The sequence below is a fragment of the Bufo bufo genome, chromosome 4 (genome assembly GCF_905171765.1).
Source record: "Bufo bufo chromosome 4, aBufBuf1.1, whole genome shotgun sequence".
In the NCBI taxonomy this organism is placed as follows: Eukaryota; Metazoa; Chordata; class Amphibia; order Anura; family Bufonidae; genus Bufo; species Bufo bufo.
The window spans coordinates 101,939,448-101,958,277 of NC_053392.1; the positions used below are offsets into that span (position 1 = coordinate 101,939,448).

At 44.4% G+C, this 18,830-nt stretch overlaps 1 protein-coding gene across 1 annotated transcript in view; it reads left to right on the plus strand.

Annotated features, from left to right (window-relative positions):
- The window catches only part of SH3YL1 (SH3 and SYLF domain containing 1), a 160,285-nt gene that overhangs the window by 81,676 nt on the left and 59,779 nt on the right, over nucleotides 1–18,830 (plus strand). Inside the window, exons 5-7 of the mRNA XM_040427589.1 lie at nucleotides 10,821–10,933; nucleotides 12,491–12,619; nucleotides 15,054–15,219. Coding sequence (XP_040283523.1) covers nucleotides 10,821–10,933; nucleotides 12,491–12,619; nucleotides 15,054–15,219 — 408 coding nt within the window. The remainder of the gene's footprint in view (nucleotides 1–10,820; nucleotides 10,934–12,490; nucleotides 12,620–15,053; nucleotides 15,220–18,830) is intronic.

Below are 18,830 nucleotides of genomic sequence, written 5' to 3' on the forward strand. Positions count from 1 at the left end.
CTCGGAAGCACTACGGAGTGCCTCCGTGGGGTTACGTCCCGTACTTCCGTTCCGCTAAAAGATAGAACAAGTCCTATCTTTTTGCGGAACGGCCGGATCGCGGACCCATTAAAGTGAATGGGTCCGCGATCCGATGCGGCTGCTCTACGGCCGGCGATCGTGCATTGCGGCCCGCTATTTACGGGCCGCAGCACAGGCACGGGTCACACACGTTCGTCTGATAGCCCCAATCAGACCCCCAATGTTAATAAGACCCCAGTAAGACCTCAGATCAGCCCTTCCATGCCTCAGATCAGCCCCCATGCCTTTTATCAGCCTCCATTATGAGCCCCCATGCCATCTATAAGCCCCAGTGCCATTTATGAGCCCCCATGTCACTTATAAGACTCCATTATGAGCCCCCATGCCATCTATAAGCCTCAGTGCCATTTATGAGCCCCCATGCTACAGATCAAATAAAAAACACTTACCTGTCCTGCTCTGGACTCCGCCGCTCCTCGCCTCCAGCGCGCTCTGTCTTCTTCCTGCTGCGGCTGTGCTGTGACCCGACGCGCACAGCATGACCTCACAGAGCGCCCTCATGCTGTGCACAGCCGAGGACCAGGAAGCGGTGAGTAGAGAGCCTTTACCGCTTCCTGGTCCTCCATAATGGAAGCGCTTATTAGTATTCCCATCATAAGACACAGGGATATTTTTCCCACACTTGGGGGGGGGGGGGGGACTGCGTCTTATGGGGCGACAAATACGGTAAATTTCTTCCACATTTACAAATCTATTTTTTGCTAAACGACTTGTGGTTTCTGGAGTGCACCTGCCCCCCCCCCCCCCCCCCCAACCCGCCGGACCTTCTTAACAACAGACTGATTTCATTTTCAAGACTATTATTCTCCAGTAAAAAACGTTTTCTATTAAAAGAAAAAACATCTCTTAAATTCGCAATGGGTGGCTCTCCGCCACAAAGGATATACATAAATTTGTTGCAACACGATTGTGTTTTAACTAACATGAACCACATATGTGGTCAGTGTTACACAATGCATTTCGAAAAATTAACTACTGTATTTTCCCACAATAATAAAGTCAGGGGCCTGTTATGTGCCGTCATTTCAGAGCCTCATAATTTTTGTCATTAGTTTTGTGAAGTTCTTTTCGTTATTGGGCTTTGTGAACTTTTACCTTTTTTATTTTTGAACCAAGACAATAAATGTTCCTGTGGTACTTGAATGCAGTTTACAAGATATTTACAGCCCTTTAGTTGTTCTTTACTAGTTGCAAACACAAGATTGTTCGTTCTTTTCTTAGAACTTTTTAACAAGTTTCTGTTCACGTGCTAGCCTCTTTTTATTATATTTTTGTGCCTGGTACCACAGTTCTGCCCTGTCCTTCTAAACAGTATGGACCCTGCAGACCACACATGGACGCCTATTCTTAGGCTTTGTTCACACGAGAGTGAAGAAAAAATTAGCAGTAAAAAAATGGTTAAACTGTCAGTTTGTCACGCCCTTTTATTCACACCCCCTTGATTTTGTATGGGTGCTGTCAGGAAAAATGAAAATTTTTTGATGGTCAGTATTCACAGTCAGACGTGTGAATGCATCCATGGACTATCACTGGTCTGAAAATGGCCGTGTGACAGATGTTAGAAAAACCTCCACTGCCCAGCCATTTTTTATTGCCATGTGAATAAGGCCTTAGTGTAGGCCATCAGGGTTTTTTGGGTTTAAAAAAATAAAACTGCATTTTGGTTCTAGTAGCGTTGATCCAGAAAAAGTCAAAACAGAAGCAAAGGGAAAATTCTCTTAATATGCTGAGTAGAACCGGAAAAGGGTGTCAGAAGTTGGGGCGAATGCCCTTGCACACTGTCCAGTCAGTGCAGACAATGCCAGTCTGTGTAGAGGCACACCCCACTTGACAAGGAGAATGGTGGCTCCCAGTTGCTAAGAGGGATAATAGAGGAAATGCAGAACACAGAGTCCTAAGAAAAGTCTATCCAGAATTGTGATGATATAGGGAAAAACAGACACGTCAGGGGTGGTGAGAGGTACTCTTTAAGCAGTGTGAGAAAATTTAACAGGGCACTTGGACCATTTAAAGAGGCCCTTTATCAGTTTGTACTTTCTAAAATCAATACCCAGCACTGTAGGCCAAGATAAGGCTACTTTCACACTTTCATTGTTGTTTTCCGATATTAAGATCCGGCAGAGAATCTCAATACCGGAAAAAAAACTCTGTTTAGTCCTCATGCATTCTGAATGAAAAGAGATCCATTCAGAATGCATCAGGATGTCTACCGTTCCGGCAGAATTTCATTTGGTGACCAGACAAAAAACGCTGCAAGCTGCGGTTTTGTGTCCCGTCATAAAAACGGAAAAAAAAACGGATCCAGCACTGAAAACAATGTGAGGCTACTTTCACACTTGCGCTTTCCCTTTCCGCTATTGAGATCGCCATAGGATCTTAATAGCGGGGGAAAACGCTTCCGATTTGTCCCCATTCATTGTCAGTGGGAACAAAACTGAACTGAACAAAACGGAATGCACCAGAAGGCATTCCGTTCCGTTTCGTTGCGTCCCCATCTCGGACAGAATAATGCTGCAAGCAGCGTTTTTCTGTCCGCTATGTGTTGCGGAGCAAGATGGATCTGTCATGACCCACAGTGTAAGTCAATGGGGACGGATCTGTTTATCTGACACAATAGAAAACGGATCTTCAATGGAGTTCATGACGGATTCGTCTTGGCTATGTTAAAGATAATAGAACAGGATCCGTTCATAAAGGATGCAGACGGTTGTATTATCATGACGGAAGCGTGTTTGCTGATCCATGACGGATCCAGAAAAAACGCTGTTGTGAAAGTAGCCTAAGTCAATAATGACGGATCCGTTTTTTATGGAGCCTAAAAAAACGGATACATCTTCCATTGACTTTCAATGTATTTAGTGACGGATCCGTTTTTTTCCGTTTTTGATTTTACACGACCGTATCCTAACGGAACACTTGCTTCCTGATGTGCAAAATCAAAAAGGATCTGTTTAATCCTTTGCAGGATTTCAATACAGGAATTAACAACGCAAGTGGGAAAGTAGTCTTAAGAGATGTATACTAATCAATAGCATTGGTACAGGGAGAAGGAGACAGTCGCATTTCTCAGGGGGTATCGCCTTCTTCCTGGCTGTGGTGCGGTCCAATCGCGTCTCAGCTATTGAGAAAAAGCAGCTCACCTTTTCCCTGCCTGTGACACAGTCCACTGTGATTGGACCGCACCACAGCTAGGGGGAAGGAGACGTCCTCTGACAAACGCAGCCGCCTCCTACTTCCTGTACCGATGCTATTGATTAGCATACAGGACGGCAAAACAAAAGGGACCACAGCGGCGCAACAGAGCAGTGTATGAGAAAAAAAATCTCTTGGCCTACAGTGTCAGGTATTGATTTTAGAAAGTACAAACTGATGAAAGGTCCTCTTGAGGATCTGTCAACTCTACTTAGATGTCTGTTTACAAAAAAAAAGTATTTAAGTATTTGTATTCACCATCAAATAACCATTCTGGAGCATCTTTTCTTGTGCTTTCCCTCTATTATTCCTTAGAAATTAGTAGATTAATTGACAACTAAGGAATGGCACCATGCAGCGTTATGAGAAAGGATGGTCATGCATTGTAATTGTTTGTGCTTTGTAATTTCATGAGGAATACAAGTATTTAGTAAAACAGACAGGTCCATTGTACGACGCATCCTCTTTAAAGGACTGTCCCTACTAGATAGCCCCACTGATAAGGGTAGCCCCAAAATGTACTATTGTCACATGCTTTCGGATGAATGGTCTTCCAGAGGAGGAACCTTTTTTTTTATTTAACGTTTCTCTACTGGCCAGTACAGGTGGTCTTGACAACGGGACCTCCCTCTATGGTGTCCTTATAGGACATAAGGACAATGGATACCTAGATGGGACCATATCTTTTAAGCTATAGACATCTACAGTCAGGTCCATAAATATTGGGACATCGACACAACTCTAACAGTTTTGGCTCTATACACCACCACAATGGATTTGAAATGAAACAAACAAGATGTGCTTTAACTGCAGACTGTCAGCTTTAATTTGAGGGGATTTACATCCAAATCAGGTGAACGGTGTAGGAAGTACAACAGTTTGCATATGTGCCTCCCACTTGTTAAGGGACCAAAAGAAATGGGACAGAATAATAATCATAAATCAAACTTTCACTTTTTAATACTTGGTTGCAAATCCTTTGCAGTTAATTACAGCCTGAAGTCTGGAACGCATAGACATCACCAGACGCTGGGTTTCATCCCTGGTGATGCTCTGCCAGGCCTCTACTGCAACTGTCTTCAGTTCCTGCTTGTTCTTTGGGCATTTTCCCTTTTAGTTTTGTCTTCAGCAAGTGAAATGCATGCTCAATCTGATTCAGGTCAGGTGACTGACTTGGCCATTGCATAACATTCCACTTCTTTCCCTTAAAAAACTCTTTGGTTGCTTTTGCAGTATGCTTTGTGTCATTGTCCATCTTCACCGTCCAATGAGATCTGAAGCATTTGGCTAAATCTGAGTAGATAATATTGTCCGAAACACTTCAGAATTCATCCTGCTGCTTTTGTCAGCAGTCACTTCATCAATAAATACAAGAGAACCAGTTCCATTGGCAGCCATACATGCCCACGCCATGACACTACCACCACCATGCTTCACTGATGAGGTGGTATGCTTAGGATCATGAGCAGTTCCTTTCCTTCTCCATGCTCTTCTCTTCCCATCACTCTGGTACAAGTTGATCTTGGTCTCATCTGTCCATAGGATGTTGTTCCAGGACTGTGAAGGCTTTTTTAGATGTCATTTAGCAAACTCTAATCTAGCCTTCCTGTTTTTGAGGCTCACCAATGGTTTACATCTTGTGGTGAACTCTCTGTGAAGTCTTCTCTTGATTGTTTACTTTGACACACATACACCTAACTCCTGGAGAGTGTTCTTGATCTGACCAACTGTTGTGAAGGGTGTTTTCTTCACCAGGGAAAGAATTCTTCGGTCATCCACCACAGTTGTTTTCTGTGGTCTTCCGGGTCTTTTGGTGTTGCTGAGCTCACCGGTGCGTTTCTTCTTTTTAAGAATGTTCCAAACAGTTGTTTTGGCCACGCCTAATGTTTTTGCTATCTCCCTGATGGGTTTGTTTTGTTTTTTTTTAGCCTAATGATGGCTTGCTTCAGCAGCTTTTCGGATCTCATCTTGAGAGTTGACAGCAACAGATTCCAAATGCAAATAGCACACTTGAAATGACCTCTGGACCTTTTACCTGCTCATTGTAATTGGGATAATGAGGGAATAACACATACCCGGCCAAGGAACAGCTAATTAGCCAATTGTCCCAATATTTCTGGTCCCTTAACCCCTTAAGGACTCGGCCCTATTTCACCTTAAGGACTTGGCCATTTTTTGCAAATCTGACCACTGTCACTTTAAGTGCTGATAACTTTAAAACGCTTTGACTTACCCAGGCCGTTCTGAGATTGTTTTTTCGTCACATATTGTACTTCATGACACTGCTAAAATTGGGTCAAAAAAGTTAATTTTTTTGCATAAAAAAATAAAATTTTTACCGAAAATTTTGAAAAATTAGCAAATTTCAAAGTTTCAGTTTCTCTACCTCTGTAATACATAGTAATACCCCCAAAAATTGTGATGACATTCCCCATATGTCTACTTCATGTTTGTAGCATTTTGGGAATGATATTTTATTTTTTGGGGATGTTACAAGGCTTACAAGTTTAGAAGCAAATTTTGAAATTTTCAGAAATCTTCAAAATCCCACTTTTTATGGACCAGTTCAAGTTTGAAGTCATATTGTGAGGCTTAGATAATAGAAACCTCCCCATTCTAGAAACTACACCCCTCAAGGTATTCAAAACTGTTTTTTCAAACTTTATTAACCCTTTAGGTCTTCCACAAGAGTTAATGGCAGATGGAGAAACAATTTTGAAATTTTATATTTTTTGGAAAATTTTCCAATATAATCAATTTTTTCCAGTAGTAAAACAAGGGTTAACTGCCTAACAAAACTCAAAATGGGTTGCCCCGATTCTGTAGTTTGCAGAAACACCCCATATGTGGTCGTAAACTACTGTTTGGCCAAACGGGAGCACATAGAAGGAGGGGAACACCATATGGGTTTTGGAAGGCAGATTTTGCAGGACTGGTTTTGTTTATACCATGTCCCATTTGAAGCCCCCCTGTTGCACCCCTAGAATAGAAATTTCAAAAAAGTGACTCCATCTAAGAAAGTACACCCCTCAAGGTATTCAAAACTGGGTTTACAAACTTTGTTAACCCTTTAGGTGTTCCACAAGAGTTGATGGCAGATGGAGAAACAATTTTGAAATTTCTATTTTTTGGAAAATTTTCCAATATAATCAATTTTTTCCAGGAGTAAAACAAGGGTTAACTGCCAAACAAAACTCAAAATGGGTTGCCCCGATTCTGTAGTTTGCAGAAACACCCCATATGTGGTCGTAAACTACTGTTTGGCCGAACGGGAGCACATAGAAGGAGGGGAACACCATATGGGTTTTGGAAGGCAGATTTTGCAGGACTGGTTTTGTTTATACCATGTCCCATTTGAAGCCACCTGTTGCACCCCTAGAATAGAAATTTCAAAAAAAGTGACTCCATCTAAGAAAGTACACCCCTCAAGGTATTCAAAACTGGGTTTACAAACTTTGTTAACCCTTTAGGTGTTCCACAAGAGTTGATGGCAGATGGAGAAACAATTTTGAAATTTCTATTTTTTGGAAAATTTTCCAATATAATCAATTTTTTCCAGGAGTAAAACAAGGGTTAACTGCCAAACAAAACTCAAAATGGGTTGCCCCGATTCTGTAGTTTGCAGAAACACCCCATATGTGGTCGTAAACTACTGTTTGGCCGAACGGGAGCACATAGAAGGAGGGGAACACCATATGGGTTTTGGAAGGCAGATTTTGCTGGACTGGTTTATTTACACCATGTACCCTTTCAAGCCCCCTGATGCACCCCTAGAGTAGAAACTCCACAAAAGTGACCCCATCTAGGAAACTACGGGATAAGGTGGTTGTTGTTTTGGGACTATTTTAGGGGTAAATATGATTTTTGGTTGCTCTATATTACTCTTTTTTGAGGCAATGTAACAAAAAAAAAATTCTAAAATTGTTTCTACATTCGCTATTTAGTTTTGTGGAACACCTAAAGGGTTAACATAGTTTGTAAAGTAACTTTTGAATACCTTGAGGGGTGTAGTTTCTTGGATGGGGTCACTTTTTTGGAGTTTCTAGTCTAGGCTACATCAGGGGGGGCTTCTAATGGGACATGGTGTCAAAAAAAAAAACTGTCCATCAAAATCTGCCTTCTAGAAACCATATGGAGTTCCCTTCGTTCTATGCCCTGCCGTGCGGCTATATAGCCATTTACGACCACATATGGGGTGTTTCTGCAAACTACAGAATCAGGGCCATAAATATTGAGTTTTGTTTGGCGGTTAACCCTTGCTTTATTACCGGCAAAAAGGATTCAAATGGAAATTTTGCCCAAAAATGGGTGTTTTGGCACCATTTTTATTTTATATTTTTAACACCGTTCATCCGAGGCGTTTGGGCAAAAGTTATTTTTATAGCGACGACTTTTACGCACGCGACGATGCCCAATATGTATGGTTCTCAGACTTTGGAGACACTAAGCAGGCATCCTAAAAACTGCGGCCCTCCAGATGTTGTAAAACTACAATTCCCACCATGCCCTGCTGATGGCTGTAGGTTGTCTGGGCATGCTGGGAGTTATAGTTTTACAACATCTGGAGGGCCGCAGTTTGAGGATGCCTGCACTAAAACTAATATTTTTTGGGGAAAAAAAAAATGTTTCCGTGTCTCCAAAGTCTGAGAGCCATAGTTTTTTATGTTCTCTAGTGGACTGTTGGGGATTATAAAAATTTAGTACTCCATGGAAGTGTGATACTCCCTGGAGCAATCGATAACGCAGAGGCCCGGATGATCGGGGCAAGTGTCGCACTGAGTGGTGGTGTCCTTCCGTATCCCCCTCCTGCGACACACTCTGCACTTTTTTTGGGTTCGTCCCTTCTTTCCAGTATGGGGGACCACACCTGGAAAGTGTTGGCCAGGGACGATCCGGGCGCCTCCAATTCCCGAGGTACTCCGGCCTGCTCTTTCCCGGTCCGAAAAGATCAGGTCCTTGAGGACTGCCTCATAGAATTGGAGGAATGTCCCTGTGCTGCCAGCGCTTCGGGATAGTACAAAAGAGTTGTACATGGCAACCTGCACCAAGTAGACCGCAACTTTTTTGTACCATGCCCGGGTTTTGCGCATGGCGTTATATGGCTTGAGGACTTGATCCGAGAGATCAACTCCTCCCATATACCGATTGTAGGCGACGATACAATCGGGCTTGAGGACTGTTGCCGCGGTACCTCGCACAGGGACAGGGGTGGTGCTGTTACCGTGGATTGTGGACAGCATAAGGACATCCCTCTTGTCCTTATACCTGACCAGCAACAGGTTTCCACTGGTAAGTGCACGGGTCTCACCCCTGGGGATAGGTACCTGGAGGGGGTAGGCAGGGAGGCCGCGTTGATTTTTCCGCACGGTCCCACAAGCGAACGTGGATCTGGCGGCAAGGGACCTGAACAAGGGAATGCTGGTATAAAAGTTGTCCACGTACAAGTGGTAACCCTTATCCAGCAGTGAGTACATAAGGTCCCACACGAGTTTCCCGGTAACACCCAGAGTGGGGGGACATTCTGGGGGTTGAATCCGGGAATCTCGCCCCTCGTACACACGAAATTTGTAAGTGTACCCTGAGGTACTCTCACAAATTTTGTATAGCTTCACGCCATACCTCGCCCGCTTTGTGGGAATATATTGGCGGAAACTGAGTCTCCCCTTGAACGCAACGAGAGACTCATCAACCGCGACCTCCCTTCCAGGTACGTAGGCCTGCTGAAATGTGGCCCCAAAGTGATCGATGACCGGCCGTATCTTGTACAGCCGGTCATAGGCAGGATCACTTCGGGGGGGACATGCTGCATTATCGGAATAATGCAGACATTTCCAGATGGCCTCAAACCGGGGACGTGTCATGACCATACTGTACAGTGGGGTCTGGTATAGGACGTCCCCACTCCAGTATTGCCTGACACTGGGTTTTTGGACTAGACCCATATGCAGCACGAGGCCCCAAAATGTCCTCATCTCGGCTGCACTGACCGGCTTCCAGCCACCGGGTCTAGCCAAAAATGAGCCTGGGTTTTGAGCGACGAACTGTTGGGCGTACAGATTCGTCTGCTCCACCATCAGATTCACCAGTGGGTTACTGAAAAAAAAACTAAAATAGTCTATTTCAGTAAACCCCACAGTGGGAATCTGGATTCCAGGATTGCCAGCAAAATCCGGAATCTCAGGCTCAAAGTCCACTGGGGGACACCAGCTAAGTTCATCGGCAGGGGGCTCCGGTGGACTTATTTGATGGGCCGGGAAACCAGTACGAACCCCAGGGCAGCTCGTACTAGGGTGGGCCACAGGATCCCTGGTGGTGGGGAAGGGGGCTGGGGTGGGGGTCTGGTGGGGGGGGGGCAAGTGGCAGGGGGGGATCTGGGGTCTGATGGATGGATCAAAGAAAGTTTGGAAATAAAAGTTTTTTTTTTTTTTTTTTCCTAACTAACTTTTCCCTTCTTTCCCTGCCTAACGGTGCCTCTCCCTCACTGACCCTAACCTACCTGGGTGGCGATGGGTGCAGGAGGGTGATGGATGCCGATTGTGGGGACACAGGAGCTCGTTCTGGACGGTGCTGCACGGTCAGGGTGCTGGACAGGAAGAGGAGGGGAGAGAGGAGCGCAGGAAGTTTGAATCTCGCGCCTCTCTCCCCTGCACCAATCAGCACCCTGGACAGCAGGCATCAGCACCAGGGCCAGCACCGCCTCTTCAAATCCTCGGACTGCGATAGGTGGTGTATAATTACGCCACCGATCGCAGTCTTTTTCCGGTTCATCGGGTCACAGGACACCCGAATGGACCGGAAACGCAGAAAACCGCAGGTCTGAATTGACCTGCGGTTTTCTGCGATCGTCGATGCGGGGGGGTCAAATGACCCCCCCCTGCATTGTTACGGGATGCCGGCTGAATGATTTCAGCCGAAATCCCGTTCCGATTAACCCCTGGGGCGCCGGAATGCCGATTTCAAGTTAGGACGTACCGGTACGCCCTGAGTCCTTAAGGACTCGGGAAATAGGGCGTACCGATACGCCCTGCGTCCTTAAGGGGTTAACAAGTGTGAGGCACATATGCAAACTGTTGTACTTCCTACACCGTTCACCTGATTTGGATGTAAATACCCTCAAATTAAAGCTGACAGTCTGCAGTTAAAGCACATCTTGTTCGTTTTATTTCAAATCCATTGTGGTGGTGTATAGAGCCAGAAATGTTAGAATTGTGTCGATGTCCCAATATTTATGGACCTGACTGTATAGCTTATTTTATTGGAGGGTATTTTCCCCCTGGGAACATACAGTGTCCCTCAAACCATGACTGTAAAGTATTGTAACCTATCAAAAATATTTGAGTCTTCAGCAGTTTTGGTTTATGAGCTTGATTGCACTTTGGCCCTCTATTTTTAAATGTGCAATACTACTTTTCACTACTAGTAGTGATCGAGACATTTCACACCTCTTTTAATAATATTTGCTGCTAACCAAATGTGCTTTATTCATTCAGAAAACCTATTGGAAAAATATTTAAGTTATTACTAATACTGTGCTTTTCTTAAAACAGGTGTCTGATTTAGTTATTATTTTGAACCACAAAAGGGCAGTCGAAGCATTTGCCAAAGGTGGTAACTTAACTCTTGGAGGAAATTTCACAGTTGCAATTGGACCCCTTGGGAGGTAAGAGCTTCAAGGAACATCTGTAACCATTATCAACCCTATTATTATTCGAATGCAAATGAGGTGCTCAGAGCACACAGTGGCTGGCCTAGTTTCTCAGAGCACTGCCTTACCTCCTCTTTTCCCCTGTTGCCATTCTCCCGCACGACCTAATAGACAGGGCCAGATGTCCTCCCTGTCTCGCACTTGGGCCGGCAAGACTACATTGGTTGATCTCAGGAGGCTTTCCCTGCTGAGATCAGCACTGCTCAAGTGCCCATGACGTCAGGCTCCTCCCAAAAGCAGATGGTTTTGAAACACTCTTGACGAAGACCTCCAACAGAAAACTTTCACGTTGTATGAACAGAGGCTGCATTGATCATGATCATCTATAATTTGTGGGTAAATCGGGCAGCAATCAATGAACTTCCCTTCAGTGCCATTTTGTGGGAAATGAAACATTGCATAGTTCCTTTTTCGAGGGGTACTGTTTCTCCTTGTGTAGAGAATCTACCAGGCTCCACGAGTCTCCTAGACTCCTAGACCATGCAGTGCTTCTCTGGGAAAAGGAGATGCAAATTAGCTAAATTTCCAAAAAACTGTATAAAAAAAGTCACCTATGCTTCTGATGATGGCAGCAACTTTTTTTTTTTTTAAAAAAAAGCTAATTTGCCTATCATAGTTTTTATTGAAATAGATGCTGAGTCCTCCAGAGTGAGACACACTTTGTGTCCCTTAACTTTATGAATGTTTAAGTTGTCAACATACACTCCTGGATAGTAAAAAAAATAACACCAGAGTTTGCAGGAGGGTTGGAGAACGTCTACTGCCATCATCCTCACAATCATCCACCAGCCTTTCATATGTCCACGACATTGTGGAACCAGTCCTACTGCCCTTTTTACCCAGATATTACAGACATTATCATTACTCATTGTCCCCGGTGGAGATCACAATCTAAGTTCCTTATACATAGGTCTGGAGTACCTGGAGGAAACCCACACAAATACGGGGAGAACATACAAACTCCATGCAGATTTTGTTCTTGGTCAAATTCGAACCTAAGACCCCAGCAGTATAAGGCACCAGTGCTAACCACTGAGCCTTATCACATCTGTTCCAACAAGATAACGCCTTGCACCACATGCTCGTTAGGGTATCCAGCAGTTCCCTTGGCTAGCCCAATTGCTCACGTTGAGAATGTCTGGGACTGGATGGGGTGACGGAACCTCCCATGTACAGCAACCAACAACCACCTTGGATGAGCTACAGATCCAGTTGAGAGAGCTTGGAATGACATAACACAGGAGAACATCCAGTATCTGTATGTCCGTTACCATGCCAAAGTGGTAGCCGATATTACAGCAAAGGGAGATACCACCCAGTATGTGACCCTGGCTTAACATATACCCTGCTGGAGGACCCCCCAAAAAAACAGGGGCCCCCACCTTCGCTGTGTGATCATTGACCAATCACTACTAGCAGTTTATATTTGTCAGTATAAAACTGTTCAGAGTTCTGAGGGAAGATATGTTGGGCAATTTTATGCTTGTTCCTTATTTTCTACCGTTCCTATAGAAATCTGGAGGGAGATGTTGCCATTAGAAGTTCAGCAGCCGTTTACACATACTGCAAGTCACGTGGATTGTTTGCTGGCATATCGTTAGAAGGGTCTGGGTTGATCGAAAGGAAAGAAACCAATCGCAAGTAAGTTAGTGCTTTATCCATGTTTATTTGCGAAATAATCAGAATTTAAAGTATATGGCTACATTGTGCCATCACTTCCGGATAGGTGGGGCGTCTAGGTGCAGAGATTCCCAGCAGAATGAAGAAGCCATGGTGCTGCTCCTTGCTGAAAAATAGTACACAGTATCATTTCCTTTTCTATCTGCAGCCACTATTGCTTGGATGGCTGAGAATCTGGGTATAATAGAGGTACACTAAAATATAATGTGAAAAAATAACATTGAAAAGAGACACAACTAACTTATCAAAAACACTAAATGAGTAACGCAGACATGTTATGATTTGATGATCTTTTTCCTGATTTCAGTAGGTTCAATCCCATTTTATAGTAGGAGGAAAACAATTGAAATGCAATGGACCCTTTTGGAGGATTAGTTTTTATTATTGCATTCGACTCATTTTGGCTTAAATAAAAAAAAAAATCCATTTGGTCTTTGTTAAAAATTTTCAACAGTTTTTACTCTATAGCTTTGACTGTGTCTGCAGACTATTGCTTCCCACTTCTCAGTGAATCGGTTGGAGAGCAGCACTGACAGCTCAATCTGTAGCCCTTATTGCTGAGCTCCTGACAGCTCATAAACACTTATTTAAGCTGAATTCTTATCAAACTGATAAGAATGTAGCTATAATGAATATTTTTAAGCTGTTAGGAAGGTATAGATAGCTTCAGATCAAGCCGTCAGAGCCACTCCCTGAGGGACTTATTGCCAAAATGATTTTTAGCCCAAAAATAAAATGCAGTGATAAAAAAAATGCCCGCAAAGGTGTGCATAGACTTTAAAGGGAATCTATCATCAAATCCATCTTATTAAAACCAGCTTACATGCCCGATGAGCACTTGCCAACCGAATCTAATGTTTTTGCTCCCATGTCGCTCCTGACCTTGCGGAGAAATCAACTTTTTAATCATATGGCCCCCAGTGAGCTTCATCCCTTGTAATGCACTCACTCCAAACACAGTGGCAATTGTGCTGCCGTGAGACTTCAGTGCCAGGTGTGAATAAGTCTCCATGCCTGGCCCTGTCCATCAAAGAGGTGGGGACTCGGCATGTAGAGAGTAAGCCGTGCAATGGCAACTCCCTCTTTGCACCCAGGGGCTAATTTAATTTATAAATGATTAAAAAGCTGTCTTCTCTGCCACAAGGTCACGGAGTGACATGGGAATGGGAGCCAGCATATTTGATTCAGGTGGCAAGAGCTCATTGGACATGTAAGCTGGTTTTAATTGGATGGATTTGATGACAGACTCCCTTTTAACCCGTAGGATACATCTACGGCGCTGGGAACTGTGCTTTAAATCCCAGCGCCGTACAGCTATGGCGTGTTGATGGTGGTGCTGGATATTACATCAAGGGACTTTTCGGACTGTGTTGGCACCTGTACGTTTACTGGAAGAGCTCTCGCCGCGTATGTGAAACAGAACCACGGGTCTCTGGACGAAGGGTCTTTCCAGATGCATTGTGTGAAAAAAACATACGAGTTAGGCTACTTTCACACTAGCGTTTAGGCTTTCCGTTTCTGAGATCCGTCATGGGCTCTCACAAGTGGTCCAAAACAGATCAGTTTTGCCCTAATGCATTCTGAATAGAAAAGGATCCGCTCAGAATGCATCAGTTTGCCTCCGATCAGTCTCCATTCCGCTCTGGAGGCGGACACCAAAACGCTGCCTGCAGTGTTTTTCAGTCCGCCTGACGAAGCGGAGCCAAACGGATCCGTCCTGGCACACAATGTAAGTCAATGGGGATGAATCTGTTTTCTCTAACACAATAGAAAACAGATCCGTCCCCCATTGACTTTCACTGGAGTTCATGACGGATCTGTCATAGCTATAGAAGACACAATCTATTCATGACGGATGCATGCAGTTGTATTATTGTAACAGAAGCGTTTTGCAGATCCATGACGGATCCACAAAAACTGCTAATGTGAAAGTAGCCTTAGATGGATATTGTAATAGTCTACGGGTGACTGATTCCGCTATTAGGCATCCATTGCAGCCTCCGCCCAACAGGTTCATTGGGAGCTTTTTCCAGCACTTATGTTGAACAGAAGGTGATAACTCAATGTGAATATCTTCAAGACAGAGCTTTACCTTAAGAATCTGTTTCCAAGATGCCAAAAGCCTCTAGGGTCACAGAGACCACAGGATGAGGATGGGATTGGCACCTAAGGTACTCCAGACTCCACTCAGTATGGTTTCCATTCCTTCTTAGACAAGTTGTGCACTTCATGCTTGTTATTCTCATAAAGCACTACACACACTATCAAGTGTCGTGTTCTCCCAAAAATATAAACGTGCTAATAATTTTCATTCATTTCACAGATCTCCTATTTCTAGCAGTACAGAAAACATCGTCCTTCAGCTTGTAGAGTTGTAATTGGGTTTTTATTACAGATTTTATTGTCAGGAGGACATCCGGGCCTATGAGATCTTGTTTGGTGAAATTCCCCGCCCTACCCTCGCTGAGGAACTTTATGTAATTCTTGATTCTTTTACTGAAAAATACGAAATTGAGGAACAGAGTATGAACAGAAGAAAAATTGTCAAAGAGCAACGAAAGGTACAACCCATGTGAATAATAAGAAAAATACAATTTTATTTATACATCTGCCATACATCTCCTTTAGGGCTCATGCCCTTTTTTTTGCTGACCGAATGCGGAACCATTCATTTTAATTAGGAATGAGCAGATCGACTTCGGATGAAACATCTGAAGTCGATTCACATAAAACTTTGTTAGAATACTGTACGGAGTGAGCGCTCCGTACAGTATTAGAATGTATTGGCTCTTATGAGCCGAAGTTATTACTTCGCAAAGTCTCGCAGGACTTCGGGTAATAACTTCAGAAATGAATTTCTAATGTTAAAAACCTTTTACCAAACTCTGTTTTGGTTCCAAGTGGTACCGAGTTCGGTAAAAGTTTTTTTACAGTAGAAATTAATTAATTAATAAAGACTTCGCGAAGAAATAACTTCGTCTCATATGAGCCAATACATTCTAATACTTACGGAGCGCTCACTCCGTACGGTATTCTAATGAAGTTTTATGCAAGTCTGCTTCGGATGTTTCATCCGAAGTCGATTCGCTCATCCCTAATTTTAATGGGTCTGCAAAAAAACTGAGGTTACTCCATGTGTATTCCGTTTCCGTATGTCTGCATGTCTGTTCCGCAAAAAAACATGTCCTATTATTGCCCGAGTAACGGACAAGGATAGGACTGTTCTATTAGGGTCCATTCACATGTCCGCAAGTGTTTTGCGGTCCACAAATTGCGGATCCGCAAAAAAACGCGGACACCGGCCATGTGCGTTCCTCATCTTTTGCGGCACCATTGAAAATGAATGGGTCAAAATTGCGGAACAGATGTGGACCCATTCTGCGGACGTGTAAATGGACCCTTAGGGGCCAGCTGTTCCGTTCCGCAAAATACAGAATGCACATGGAGGTCATTCATATTTTTAGCGGATCCGTTTTTTTTGCGGACTGCAAAATACATACAGCCGCCTCACAGAGAGAAAACATTTTTGAGATTATAGCCAATCCAGCAATCTGCAGACCCTCACTGGCTGCCTTCAGAGACCCCTGGCAATCAATGGTTATAATTTTTGGCTGGCCAGACATTTAAAAGGGTTTCCTGATACGTTACTACTGATGACCTATCCTCAGGATAGGTCATCAGTATCTGATCAGTGGGGGTCTGACACCTGGGACCGCCGACAATTAGCTGTTTGAGAAGGCATTGGCGCTCTCAGTAATGCTGCAGCCTTCTCCTTGTTCACAAAGCACAGCGCCGTCCATTTGAAAGCGGCTGTACTTCGTATCGCAGCTCAGCCTCATTCACATCAGTGGGGCCGAGCTGCTTCCAGGCCATTTGACCGATGAAAGCACCGTCACATGGCCAGGGTGTATTTACATGTGAATATTAAATATAGTCCTTGTTGCTCCTGCAACAAATGGTTCATTTTTAGTATGGCAGTGAGGTCCATGTGTCTCTGTAGGAAATGGACCTAACCACCGCTGGAGACCATTGTCTCCCATGGGCTGCAGGTACATGTTCCAGCCTAAGGTAGAACATGCTTTAAGAGTCTGTGCTGAAAAACGATGGCGTGAATAATATGGGTCCAGGTGCAGCCCGTTGAGCACACAGACAAAAATTACGGTCATGTGAATAGACCCTTAATCTTTCAGATGAATGGCTGTTTATGTAATACATGGATGGGGTTCGTTTACCCTTTGTTATTAACTCTCCGCTCCGGCTCATGGAGGGGGCTCCTGAGCTGGGGACCCCCCTCTATGATGTTTTCTATGTCCTATATGGGTGTAAGGAAAGGTTTTTGTAAGGTTCGTATTTCATTATTTTAGCATGACTGGCACTACCATCCCAATGTACCAGCAGGCCTTTAGAGAAGATTATAACTTTATCAGAAAAGATTAAGTTGTTACTGGCCTGGGATTAGACTCTTTGATGTTTGTGTGGGAACAAGCTCTGTGCCGCTTACTAGTGTGAATGATAACCAGAGCAAACAGTGCACCGTGCCTATGGGACATCCTATATCTTTAGGCTGCCCGTCCAGTCTGTAAGCTGTTACATTTCTGCACTTGTCATGTACGGCGCACAACATCCGTAAAACGGAGCAGATCTGAGAGGACGCTGGTCACTATCTCTTAAGGCTCATGCACACAAACTTATTTTCTTTGTCCGTTCCGTTTTTTGTTTTTTTGCAGACCGTATGTTTAACCATTCACTTTAATGGGTCCGCAAAAAAAACGGAAGTTACTCCGTGTTCATTCCGTTTCAGTATAGAACATGTCCTATTATTGTCCGCATTACGGACAAGGATAGTACTGTTCTATGAAGGGCCAGCTGTTCTGTTCCGCAAAATACAGAATGCACACAGATGTCATCCGTATTTTTTGCGGTCCGCAAAATACATACGGTCATGTGCTTGAGCCCTTAACTAGTGACATTTTTTCTGCTCATTATTAGTATAGATGTAGCAGAGGTGAATTTGTCAGCTTTTTACCTATTAAAGGGATTATTCCATGACTACTGTAAAAAATGAATATCAGACATCATATAATACATGACAATCTCTTTCTAACAAAGCTAGAACCAGCCCTGTACCTCACATGGATCCAGAGATCTCCCCATTCATTGCTCTGCTAGATTTATATCAAGCTGACAGCTCAAGGGGAGTGTCTTTTCTGCTGAAGCTCAGGGGCGTGTCTCAGCTCTCCCAATCACAGCTCAGGAGACAGTTGTAGGATGTAACTGAGCATGTGCGGCCTCCTCAGTGAGCAGGTCAAAGAAATAAGACAGCAACAAACAGCAGGTGGCGCTATACAGATACATTTTATTAAATAACTCGGTGGCTATGTAAAATTTTTAATTACAAGCAATTACAAATGTATTCAGATGCAGGTGCTGGTTTGAAAACTGTAGAATATTTTTTGTAGGACTAACGCAGGATCGCGTTCCGGAGGCGGCTCACTCAGGCACAGTCACGCGTCCTCTCGCGAGACGCGAGATTACGCTCACAGCCAGCCCGCGCATGCGCATCGCGGGCCGGCAAAAGTTAGAGGACAAGTTCGTCATCAGCCTGCCAGCCAATGATCGTCGCTGGCAGGCTGATGATTTTCAAAAAAATGAATCAGAAGCCATCTAACAGATTATATTTATAAATATAATGTGTTAAATGGCTTCTGTGCTCCTCTGCTGGTTCTTTTCGTCGGTTGGTCCCAGCAGAGGAGCACACATCACTAAGTACACAAGACACAACACTTAGCCCCAGATCACCCCCCATCACCCCAATTGACCCCTTGATCGCCCCTGTCAATCACCTAGTGCAGTGGTCGGCAAGCCGCGGCTCGCGAGCCAAATGCGGCTCTTTACGCACTTTAATGCGGCTCTTCTGTGTGCCGGGCGCCCGCTCCCCTCCCGCCCCAAAAGTCAGGACTCTGCATCTAGCCTCTGTCAGTGCGCGCCCTGTGTGCAGCCCCGGCGGCCGGCTCCACACAGCTCCAGTCGGGTCATGTGGTATAGGGGGGCGTGACTTTCTGTGTAGCGCCGCCGCGGCGAGGCAGCATCCTCTCTCTGTCTGCCGCCCTCAGAAGAAGACTGTGCCTCCCAAATCAGCAGCGTGTCATCCGGTAGGTGTAGCAATGGCCTG